Source organism: Castor canadensis, unplaced genomic scaffold, assembly GCF_047511655.1.
Source record: "Castor canadensis unplaced genomic scaffold, mCasCan1.hap1v2 HAP1_SCAFFOLD_552, whole genome shotgun sequence".
NCBI lineage: Eukaryota > Metazoa > Chordata > Mammalia > Rodentia > Castoridae > Castor > Castor canadensis.
The window spans coordinates 8705-22079 of record NW_027395437.1 but is presented as its reverse complement, the minus strand read 5'-3'; the positions used below and the strand labels follow the sequence as shown (position 1 = coordinate 22079).

At 42.3% G+C, this 13375-nt stretch overlaps 1 gene segment (V, D, J or C); it reads left to right on the top strand.

Moving 5' to 3' along the window:
• The first annotated feature begins 7085 nt into the window (after positions 1-7085).
• Positions 7086-7619, top strand: LOC109701544 (Ig heavy chain V region 3-6-like). The segment is given in 2 exon segments: positions 7086-7131; positions 7213-7619. Coding segments are annotated over 2 exon segments (453 nt in total).
• Positions 7620-13375: the final 5756 nt, after the last annotated feature.

Sequence of the window (13375 nt, the reverse complement as noted above, 5' to 3'; positions counted from 1 at the left end):
CCCCAGTTTCCTCCCAGGAAGTCAGTTAATGGCTGTTTTCCTGTCAATTAATTTTATTTCCACACCTGGCAAACTGCTTCCTGACATTCAAAGTAAAAAATGTTTTTATTGTTGAAATACAGAAGTTCCCTCCACTTTTATCATAAAAGGTATTGAAAATGATGTTATACATTCTGAGGCCCAGGCAATGGAAAACTGGATTATCATAGTGAGAACTCTGAAAGTTCAGAAGCAGAGTGATCTCCACTCTGTAGAATAATAAGCTCACATAACTAGGAGCATCATAACTGCCTCAGATGGTTTGAATTCACAGTCACTCTTCACCATATCATACCCTTGTGAAAGCTGATGGGAACAAAACACACACTTTTTCCAAGCTTAACACCAAATAAATAATAGAAAATAAAAGTAACTTAAAACAATAAGTAAAATATACCAAAAGTAATAGAAAATAGAATCTCATGCACATTTGTCTGATAACAATAACCACTTACCAATGTCTGCACCATATCCACATCTTTGGACAAAGGACATCGCTACCTCACTCAGGAATTCCCTTTAGGACAGTTTTACTGTAACTTTCTGTGAAGTTTAGTTCAGTGAAATCTATGATTTAACTTTTCAAAACAAGTATTGTTTTAAAATAACTTATTTTCCAGCTGATTCAGAGATATAGATAGGGGGATCAGAGTTCAGTATCAGCATGGGCAATGGGAATGAGACCCTCATCTCAATAAAAAGCCAGGTGTCTGACACATGCCTGTAATCCCATCTATGTAGTATGATAGGTAGAAGGAATGTATCCACCATATTCTTCCTTGTCCTCCAGGACAAGACAGGTGACCCCCACAGTCCTAGTGAAGATCTCAACCCATCATGGTTCAAATCTCTGCAGGACACCATACACCACTAAGTGGTCAGTTCCTGGGCATGTACCCAGACTCCCATGCTTCTGAGTTCTTGTCTGTGACATTGGGCATGACCCTCTTCTTTTCCTAGAAAGGCCCAGCATAGGTAACTAGGGAGATGAGCAGTCATGGAGCAAGAACTGTCCACTATGGTTTTGGTCAAATTCATGAGAATCTGAACAGTGAGTGTCTTTTTCCTCAAATCTGTTGGTCAAGATGAAATCTCAATTCTATTGCCAAAGCACTGACTCATGGACTCCTGACAGTCTGTTTTCACTGGGGAAGTGATGTGTCCATCCTGCTCTCCACTATCCTACTGATGTTAAAATAGACATTGTGGACTTGAACCTGAAAAAAAAGAGCAGAGGTAGGCTCCAGGGGTCTGTAAGCAAGTTTCTGAAATTGCACTGAAGAAGCAAAGGATGTGGAAGGATCTTAAGGCTTCATGGGTGTCAGAGTTGACTGCTGTGCACATTATCACTCTATGGATGCTGCCAATTCTGATGTGTTTTACAAAGGATGGATCAATGATTCACTTAGTAGTTTAAATCCAGGAATAACATATGCAGAACCAGAGGAAACTGAAAGTTAATGTGAATGTCCCAAGAATTGGAGCAGAATGGTCATCTGGTGACTGGTCATTGAAAGCAGTATGCCTATGTCTCTTCCCCAATTGCTTACAATCTCCATTGTGAATAACACAACAGACAACATTGTTTGTAGTGCTGGCAAATAAGCACAGTGTTTAGCACTTCAAGTGCTCTTCTACTTGAACCTTATCCCTAACAATTTTTTAAAATTTATTTGTGTTATACGTTCTTCCTACAGGTGCCAAGGCTAGACTTGAACTGTGATCCTCTGGCCATCAACTTCCAAGTACTGGAATTATAGTTATTTGTCTCCATCCTTGAACCACAGACAGCATTCTATCCAGTCTATATGGTTCTAGCTGTTGTGTAACTGCTGATAACAAATGAATTACAGTGTGGAAGCCCTAGACATCAAATAAGAGCAGCAGTGTAACAATGTAACCAGTTCCAGAGCATCTGGACTTCAGTGCTTCCACATGTATAAGAAGAGGACTCTCCATATGCAAATTATCATTCAGTCTCTAAGTTAAATCCCCTCTCAGGCTGGTGGAGCTCACAGCTCACTCCTCACACAGGACTGAGGTCTCTGGGGAAGGCAGGGCTGTGGTCTAGAAGATGAGGCTTCTGTTTCTTCTCTTGTGCTTGGTGACTCCTCCCCAAGGTGAATGACCCCACATTTACACATGGGTCCATGAGAAGTTCATAACCACAGGTGACTAACTGTAACAATTCTCCTTGTCTCCAGGTGTCTTGTCCCAGGTGCAGCTGCAGGAATCAGGACCTGGACTGGTGAAACCCTCACAGACTCTGTCCCTCACCTGTGCTGTCTCGGGTGTCTCACTTACCAGTTATGGTTGGAGCTGGATCCGCCAGCCCCCAGGGAAAAGCCTGGAGTGGATGGGATACATATATTCTGGTGGAAGCACAAGCTACAACCCATCCTTCAAGAGCCGCATCTCCATCTCAATAGACACATCTAAGAATCAGCTCTCCCTGCAGCTGAGTTCTGTGACCTCAGAGGACACAGCCCCATATTACTGTACAAGTGACACATTGAGGGGAACTCAGTGTAAACCCAGACACAAACCTCCCTTCAGGAGCAAACAGGACCAGCAGGGGGCACACAGCTCACAGCAAAAACAGCCTTAGTCCCAATGGCAGGTGCAGACAGACAGAAACATGAAGTGTAATTTCCGAAGCTCTGGTTCCTATGCAGCCACCTCCTACCAAACTCCACCATGCACAGTGATTCTGTATTCTTTTTGTGATAGTGGTATTTGAACTAACTCATGTGCTTCCTATGCATTTGCTTTACCACTTCAGCCACATCACCAGAATGTTCTTGTTTTAGACAATTATTTCAGATGGGTCTCAAGTTTTTGCAGGGGAGAGTCTTGCACTGTGACCCTCCTACGTATACCTCCAGTGGAGCTGGAAATTGGGAAGAGGAGCCAGCGTGACTACCATCGCTTGTTCTTGGACTTCTCATCTCAAAAAAATGAGAGACAAAATTGTTCCATTTGTATGTCACAAGGTGTAAGGTCTTTCAGTATAGCAACAAACATCAACAAAGACCTCCTGAGTCTGTGAGCCATGGAACACTCACACACTGGTGCCCCAGTACACTTCCTCGGCAGTAATACATCAACCATGTGCAGTGTAACCTTCTGCCTGGTGTCTGGTGTCCTCTGCCTCAGGATACTACACATTACTTCTGTGGAGTGTAGGAATTGAGAGCAGAGAAGCATTGTGTATGGTCCAACGCAGAGACCTGAGTCCAGTTTCCTTATTCCATGTGTGTCCACTTGTCCTGGGAAGTCTGGAATCTGAAGTGTTTATCTGTTAATTGGCAGATAGTCTATTATAGTATTGTTTTTATCTTTGCTGTCAGAATAGGAGCAACTTTTATGAGATATCTATAACTACAAGCTGAATAACACCTGAGTGTGGAATAACCAGAAACCTCAAATGTATCTCACCACCCATGGACAGGCCAGTTGACAAAAGTTAATCATTCAATATACAGGGAAATTATTGAGCATAAAACACATAAATGACTGAACTCCAAAAACATGGAGGGATTTTGAGAAACATTATGTTTTAAATAAGTAAAACAATTAAAGCTGTATACTGTAAATGATTGTTGCATAAATTTTTAAAAATGAAAATTAATGTAATACCACATAGAAAGGCTATGAGCTCTCTGGAGACAGGAAAGGAGGAGGGAAGAGCAGAAGGGAGATTACATAGGAACCCAAGGAAACACTTGGGGATTGAATATGGTTCCCCTTTTTGTGTTGATGGTGAACAAGTGTCCATGATGTCAGCATCATCAAACGTGCTCTCTACAAATAAGCAGTTTATTACATCCTGTGCTGAAACACAGTAAGTTTGCTACACAGAGAAAAAACATGTCAATGTATAAAAATTGGCTGAGGGAAACAGTGCCATGAGATGCCAGAGAGTAAAAGTCCTGCATCTGACTGAACCCTGGTTCTCTACATTTTTTTAAACATAGAATGTAGGTATGTCACACCTGTGCTCATCACAGAAAGGGGGTTATGCACTCCTCACCGAGTGAGCCTCACCCTGCCCAGGGACTGATTTAGGGAGCAGTGTTGTGGAAGGTTGAAGTCATGAACTCCTGTACACACAGCAACAACCCTTGTGATTATTTCATACTTCCACATGTTTGAAAAGAAAATAAATTTAATACTTATAAGTTTTGTGTTCAAGGAAAAAAATACATAAAATGTAGTGTTCATCATATTTAAAAGTCACATATGAGATTTCAGGTTCACTTTAGTTTTTTTAGTGTTTATTACTGTACATTAATTGCACAAATAGTGCAATTAATGCTCTGACAATTCTGAATCTTCCACCCAGAGCTTGCTATATAGCAGAAGGACATGCAAATAAGGCCTCCATCTGCTCATGAATAGCAGAACAGCCCTGACCCTGCAGCTCTGGAGAGGAGCCCAACCCTGGTTTCCCAGCTGATCCCATTCAATGATCAGCATTGAACAGAGACCACTCACCATGGAGCTGCAGCTGAGCTGGCTTTTCCTTGTTGCTATTTTTAAAGGTGATTTATAGAGAATGAAAGACATTGAGTGTGTGAGTGGACATGAGTGTGAGGAAAATGTGACAGATTCCTGACCATGATTATCTGTGTTGCAGGTGTCCAGTGTGAGGTACAGCTGGTGGAGTCTGGGTCAGGCTTGGTGGAGCCTGGAGGGGCTCTGAAACTCTCGTGTGCAGCGTCTGGATTCACTTTCAGTAGCTACTGGATGAGCTGGGTCCACCAGACTTCAGGAAAGGGGCTGGAGTGGACTGCAGCAATTAACAATGGTGGTGGTAACACATACTACCCAGACTCTGTGAAGGGCAGATTCACCATTTCCAGAGACAATAACAAGAACCAACTATATCTGCGGAGCCATGTATTACTGTGTAAGAGACACACACAGTGAGGAGACTTCAGTGTGAGCCCAGACATAAACCTCCCTGCAGTTCTTCTCACGACCAACAGAAGGCAGTCAGCACACACAGATGTCAGGGTCTGTTTTACGCAGGTGAGACATGACAAGAGGGTTTTAGGAACCTAAATATAAATAGTTCAATTTTATTGTGATTTTCCAAATATATGAGATATACTCCCACGTGAACAAAACATAGAATGTTACATTTAGAGGCAGAAGTGACTCTGCCTGGGCCATGGGATCAGATGTTGCAGTGGCTCAGGGCTCCAGGTTAAGTGTTTTCCCATGACAGAGCAGAAACTCTGTGGGATTCCCTGATTAGCACACACAATAGGATTTAGGTTATGAAAAAGAGGAGTTCCTGGCCACACTCAGAGATGCATAAAACATAACATGTCTCTCTCTTCCCTTCCTTCTGTGAGGAACTAGGCACAAGGCACTCAGAACTGACCCATTTATATTAGTTATTTCATTTTTCTTTCTCAATAGTAATCATTTTTACATATCCCATTTTCCTTTGTTCATCCAGAAAATGAGTCTCAGGCCGTATCTCCTGCAGGCTGGAGGGAAATGCTGGAGGGATCTCTCAGTCCCAACAGCTCAGGGTCCTCCTGCTGTCCTCTGTGAAAGGACTCTTGTGAGAAATGAACATGGTCATTATTAACCTGTGAAAAAGACTAACAGACAAAATGTAATGTGAACACAGAGCTGACCTTGCTCTGTTCAATCTGTCATGGAGTCACATCCTCCCTTTGTGGGTCTGGGGAGTCCTGCAGACTGACCCTACTTCACCTATACTAGAAGTACAATCCAGCATGCCGATGGGCATCAAGCAGCAGGAGGAGATCACACTGGGCTATTTTGTTAAGGTGATAAGTGTCCTTCCCATAAGCACAGCGGCTCACGTGCAATGGAGATCAGCAGTCACTGTGAGCGGAAAAACCCAGATGATTTTGTCACCTGCCCTCTTGGAGTCCAGATGGCAGGAGTTATGAGCACTGCAGGGCGTCCTCTGTGTGTATAGGGAGTAAGTCACAGATATGGTCCATCCCACTCATGAAAGCTGCTCATCTTTCATCCCTGCAGATAGTGGAGTGGGGCCACCCTAAGCCTGTTTCCTTGTCAATGTCAACAACCTGGTTTTTGTGCTAGTCTCAGCTTCCCTTCTTATTATGCTTAATGCAGTATCCCTTGGGAATCAAGATCACCTGTAACACTTCTATCTGCTTTCTCTGTGTTTTCAAGTGTTCCGTGTGAATGAAGTTCAGGATTGGGTGTGTTTAGGTGTGGGACATCCCTATTTGTCTGAATCCTCGCAAGGGACAGGAAGGCTGCTCTTCCATAGCCAAGTGACCTGATGGCTTCTCCTGCATCTGGAAATCATAGAGGGTGGCACGTGGACTTCATTAGAATGCTAGCCCTGTGCTACCCCTTTCTCTGAATGACATGGTTTATTGGAAGCCATCAACCTGCATTGAGGCCCCCATAGTGCATGATTATCCATGGACTGAGGCTGCACTTCACAGCTCAAATCTCTTTAGATGGAGATCTAAGGCTAACTTCTTTCCTCCTTAGTTTCAGAAGAAACCCAGTTTCTCACAATACCCTGTATTTTCCTTTTAAATTTTTATTCCTAAGAGCAGAAGTGTGACAATGTACTAGGATTCCAGAGTATCTGTGAACAAAAGCACACTAGAGAAACAGAAAAAGGAGGAACTGTGCTAGAATCAGACCAGCAGAAGTCACTTTTGACCTTGAGTAGACATAAGTGTGGGGAAAAGGATGGAGAAGTGGCATGGAAGATGGTATATTTCTCCTCAAAGGTGAGAACATCCTTGGAAAAGCTTCCATCATCTCTCTAAAATTATCTCTCTTATAACAAATGTAAACACCTGTAGAGTTTTACAGCATGCATACCTCACAGGGCACAGAAGTACCAGGATCACCTGACCTCAGACACTACACCATAGATAAAATGAGGACTTCCACATGCAAATTATTATTCAATCTCTAAGTTAAATTGCCCTCTCTGGCAAAGAAAGCTCACAGCTCTCTCCTCACACAGGACTGAGGTCTCTGAGGAAGGCAGGGCTGTGGTCCTGAAGATGAGACTGTTTGGTCTTCTCCTGTGCCTGTTGACAGCTCCTCAAGGTGAGTGTCCCCAAATTCACACATGGATCCAAGGGGAGGTTAACTGAATGTGAAAGACTGTAGTGATTTTTCTTCCCCCAGGTGTCCTGTCCCAGGTGCAGCTGCAGGAGTCAGGAGCTGGTCTGGTGAAGCCCTCACAGACCCTGTCCCTCACCTGTGCTGTCTCTGGTTACTCCATTACCAGTGATTACTACTGGAGCTGTATCCGCCAGACTCCAGGGAAGAGCCTGAAGTGGATGGCGTACATAAGTTATGGTGGAAGCAATTACTACAGTCCATCCCTCAAAAGCGACATCTCCATCTCCAGAGACACGTCCAAGAACCAGTTCTCCCTGCAGCTGAGTTCTGTGACCACAGAGGACACAGCTGTGTATTACTGTGCAATAGGCACAGTGAGAGGACTTCAGTGTGAGCACAGACACAAACCTCCATGCTGGGTATACTCAGGACCAGCAGGGGGCATGCAGTTCATAGCAAACACCACCTAAGGTCCAATGTCAAGTGTAGACTCACACATGATCTTTATTACTGACTCTGCTTCCTACCCTGCAAGCTCCTATCACATTGCACAATGCACAGTGATTCTGGAGCTCTCTCCTGCTTCAGAACATCAGAACTACTTCTATTGTTATTTTTTTTGTTATAGTGGTGTATGAACTAAGTCAAGTGCTTCCTATGCATTTGCTTTATCACTTCAGTCACACAACCAAAGTATTTTTACAATAGATAACTGTTTCAGATATAGTCTCATATTTTTTGGGGTGCATCTTGCACACTCCTACGTGTGCCAACAATGGAGCTGAGACCACTGGTGCATGCAACCATGTGCAGCTTATTATTTGAGATTGAGTCTAAATAATAATAAGTAATATTATAAGAATGAACAGTATCATCTTTCTTTAACTTTTATTTTCTGTTTGTCTTCCTACTATAAATAATAATACTTTTTCTTAGCTCTCTGCATCCACCTTCAAAAACCTCATTAAAATTGGTAGGTTTTACAATTATTTATATTATTGTTAAACACTGATAATATATATGAATATTAGAAATTCTCTCAGAACCTGGTAGTGTCACGAGAGGGATGACACAACTTATAACTCAATATACAAGGCTAACTTTTCTTTGGCAGAATGGTATGCACCTGACAGAGTCTAGAAAGCAAGCACACTAGTTGAGAAGTCCACTCACCTTTCATATCTAATGCAATGCTACCCCCAGCTGGGATTGGGCAGGTTTGTGTTCACAGTGTGAGTGAGTGGCTAATTGGAAATGACACACCTTGGGGAAAGGGGCTTTAGAGAAATATGCTACAGAGAGCATGTGCTTCTTCTCCTGAAAAGGGAGAAGATTGTGTACAGAAGTAATTTTCACTGTCAAATAGGAAATTCTAGACAAGGGCTACAGTTTAAAAGCAATGCTCAGTCTAAACCTCCTCTGAATGTCTTTTGTCCAACTCTTTCTCCTGAGTTAAGTGGTGACACCTGATATCCTGCCTGTTCTGTCTCAATGGTCACCTCCCTGCTGTCCTGGAGCACTTCAAGCAGAGTGCTCACCTGTCACCCAACCTGCTGCCCACTTTCCACTGTGGTATCTCATGGATGTGTCACCATGCACTTAAACACCTATGGGTGATTGGTACTTTGATTGTAGTGTTCTTAAATATGTATGTACCAAGAGAGAAGAGGTCATTCATAGTAGTAACAATCTTCTAAATATTACTGTACAATTAAAATATGAATTTCAAAATATTTTGCTGTGGTATTGTAGAAGTTTACTGAGAATTTTATGTTTTGACCACACTAGTATTTCCTAAATGAAATCTCATACTTATCTTGGTGTTTCCATACACCTTTTTCCTGGTTTTCATTGTCCCTGTGAGTGCCATATTTCTAGTATGTGAAGGAGGAGACACTTTAAAATGCAGTGATGAAGATCAGTCTATGCAATGTGCTGGAATGGCCTTGCCTGTGCAGGAATTCAGTGTCCTAAGGTGTGGCCAGAGGATCCGTACAGGGATCACTAGTTCACAGCAGAAGTCTGAATGTAGCAGGAGGAAGAAGGAAGAGGGATGGAAGGAGGCTAAACCACTGACCCCTGAAGAACTAGGCAGAGAATGGGAATTTATTAGTCTACCTGCCTTTGAAATTTACCTTTACGGGCCAGGACAAGTGGTTCATCTGTATAATCACAGCCTAGCAAGTATGAGGCCCTGATGCTAAACCACAGTAGCAACAAGAATATAAAAAATTTCCTCGAGAAAGGAAGAACAATATCCTGCCACAGAAAAACATCTGGAAAGCTGCCCAAAACTCACTAAGTCTAAAAGCTGTTCACACAAAAACCCTACTGCATAAGTGCTAAGGCCACCAAGTGTCAGATCACATTCCCTCATTTAGTGTAACAGAAGAGAAAGACCCTTTGACAAAGAAAAAGAGGGAAGTGCTTCCAACATGTCATTCTTCCACAAATTACCAGTGCATGGACAGAGCCATCCTGCTTGGGTGAGGGAGAGAGAACCAAGCCAGAACATAGAATTCAAGAGCAGTATCAGGCCCTCTATGGTGAAAAACAGTGTGGTAAATTCGCATGGTCACGGTTTCCAAGCCAGCACCTGTGACCCATCCTCAGGGATGGCTGAAGGCCAGGCAGCAATGAGTCTGCTTCCAGCACCTTCCCGAGCCTTGAGCAGCACAGCAGGCAGAAGGACCATGACCTTGGAGCAGGGTACAACAGCAGTTCAGGGTTGAACCTCAGACATTAGTGCTAGCCTTCTTACAGAAACCAAGCATGTATTAGAAAATTCAGTGAATCACTGCAGCCCAATACTCAATGAAAATTTCTAAATGATCTTTTGCCTTTCTTCTTGGCCTTTTGGCTAAGATCAAGTAAATCCCTGGCATCGTCCAGTGACATGTGTACTTGTGACCTAGCTGAGTCATAGGTCTCTGAGTTCCAACATTGGAGGGGCTGTGTAGAACTTCCCAGGATTGTGCATGCTCTGTAGCCCTGACTTGAGGTGCAACAAGCTTAGATCTGTCTAGAAACTTTCCTATCAACTGTTCCCCTGCCTCAGGGAGCACAGCAGCACATCTTACATACACCCAACAACAGCAGAGACATGTGCCCCAATGAGCCAGACCTCTTCTTCAGTTCTCTGAATACTTAACTACACCTAGACCCTCAGTGATCTCCCAAGACTGTGCAAGACCAGGCATGATTCAGCATAGCATCCACCAAGATAGCTGAGTGTCTTACATCACCAGCATCTCCTCATCCTATGGCAGCATGGCAAGTCTTAAGATCCCACTACAAATTAGGACTTGGTTTAAATTACATGACTTGTTTCTGTAACATGGTGCTGGAGTGGTGGGATTAACGGTGGGTGGATTCTAATGGCCTCTGTGTCTAGGCCTGCTTGTGGAAGGCCTCTGGAGCAGCTCCAGTTGCTAAGGGAAGATACACAGTACAGTCAGTCATCTATATTACCTAGCATCACCAGCATCATGGCCAAATGTGTAACAGGAAGCTGGGCCTGCACCACTTCTGTGACTCTTCCCCGAGCCAGAGAGACTCCTGCCGGACAGTTCCAAAAAATGAGTAGACAGTAATCAATATGGAGAATTCATGCACAGATAATATTAAAAAGTGGATTCATGGAAACTAAATTAAATAAACGAAAATAAACAGAACCATTTCAATATGCTAAAAGGAATTTTTGAGGAGGAAAATACACTCAGCAAAGTTACACTCAGCAAGATATCAGTATGGATAGATCAAAGCAAAAAAAGCATTTGCAACCTCGAGGATTAACTATTTAGAAGTAGATAGTGGAGGAAGTTGAATAGGAATAAAGAAAGCCTATGGAATCTTTAGGATAATATAAAAAGCACAACTTTTGTCTTTTGCAGCTCAGAAGGAACTTGAAATTTTCATAAAGAAGGAAAACTATTTCAAAGAAATAACAGAAATAAAAAGAGAACCAAGAGGGTTATGAATATCCAAGAAAATGAAGGTCTGAGCAAAGGAGGGCAAATTTAACTCAATGAACAAAATTAAAACTAGTCTGGGGGAGATTAGATATTATAGGGCAATTGCTAAACATGCAGGATACCCTAGATTCAATCCACAGTACTTCAAAGAATAAAAGAAAGAATGAAAGAAAAAAAAGAGGAAAGAAGAAAGGAAGAATAAAAGGAAGAAAGAAAGGAAAGAGAGAAAAAGAAACAAAGTCACAGGGATCCTGGAGAATACACAATATCAATTTTCAACTTCCATTAAAATGACTTATGATTTCATAGGGAAACTCAGCAGAGAGCAATATTTGGAGCTTCAGGAGAAGAAAGAGTCTCCATACTTTAGGACCCACCAGAAAGAAGAGACTTCCTTTAAGCACAAGCCTCCCCTACATATTGACCCAGGTTGGTGGAAGATGCTGCCATCACAGCCAAGGTCATGACTGTTCTCTATGTTCTATATTACAGAACCAGATTGACCCATTCTCTAAAGCCTTTTTCCCCAGTCAACAATCACCCTCTCTATTGGTAGTCTCATTCCTTGGGCATATTCCAGAAATTTGAATTGCAGTTACAGATTTATGTCAATGAGATTTATTAATTTTTGTTTTCAGGAGAACTGTCAATCACATAAGGGCAGCAACTTCTATCTAACAGGGAAGTTGCTACATATAGGTATCACCTCTTGAGATCCCAGAGAAGGCAGCTGCATCCTGTCCCACAGAGGAAACATGGAAATGAAAAACCTCAGAGTTTCCTTGAGACACACACCTGGGATTTCACACATCTGATCTGATAACTGTTGACAAATGCATCTCTAGGCAGGACTGAACACCAGGCCACCGATATTCCCTTAGGACAGGAGGATAGGCTCCCTCCCCACTGACCAGAATTTCAAACGTTCTCCCTTGAGGACACAACACAGTACATAAAAAATTATAATGAGGTGGGAACAGACCCCGCTACTCTTTCTCTGCTACATCCACTGTGTTCTGGGCAGGAATAAGTTTTTGACATTGGGGGTACCCCATGCTGTTCTGTACAGGACAGTCCTAGGTCCCCATAAGTTTTGCAGAATTCAGACAAGATGTGACTACTGTGCTTTTTTTCAGAAGTTGTCTTTATCTAAACAGTGAGTGCCTAATCCTCAAAACATGTGAAGGATAGGCTCTTGAATATCTCCATTACTTGGAGATGTAAAGTCTCCATCCAAGTCTCTGCCAAAGTTCTTGATAATAAACCAGATAAAAGACACCTGCTCTCTGAAAAATAAGTGTAGATTTAGGCCAGAGTCTCCTGGGGGAAATATTTTGTTTGTTTTGAAGGTGAGGACTGGGGCCAGAAGCTGATATGCAAGGCACTGTCACTAATTATAATAAAAAGGATTTTATGCTAATCTACAGGCTATACATGGTGAATGATTTATGAAAATAGGGGCTATTAATGAGTTGGGACATTTACATCCACAGATAATCCATGGATTCCACAAGAGACAGAACATAGAATGGTAGTGGTCCACATCTAATGCCCAGTGGTCATCTAGCGAATGAGGCAGTTCAAGCAGGTTCCCTAATTGTCTCCCAGTGGAATACAGTTGTCCATCAATAATCCATGCCAACCTCTAGTTTGGTCCTCTTATCAGACATGGACCATTTGCTTACCTCTTCCTCCGGGAAGCCAATGCTTCTTACTTCTTTTACCCTGTAGGCAAGGAAACTCTACATTCCATATTTTTTGCTTTACATTTCACTTCAGTTTTCTCCTATGCTGGATGTTACTTGTGAATTTGTCCTTACTGCAGTATTGTTTTTACTGGTTTTCTGCTTCTTGTGAGAATAACAATTTTTCTGAGGTCTTTACATCTGCAATTAATGAGCTTATATGGATTTTATAAACATAAGACAGTTGAATTGAAAAAACATATTTTTTATCCATTAGATAATTACTCATCACAAAACCCATGAGTGCCTGATACACACAATAACATGGAAATGGTTAGAATACAGAATCTGAGTTATCATGATTAAGGATTAAATCCAGTGCTCAATTTGAGATTTATCTAAGTCTTCTAAAATGAAAACAAATTTAATAGCCCAGGAAGAACAACATGGTGTGTGTGAAGAGAAAATAGGGAAGAGGCAAGGGAACAAAGGAAATATGTGAGAATGAGAATGTGTTCACTAGTCTGAAGGAAGCAATGGTTGAACAAATCTCCACACTAGTGAATA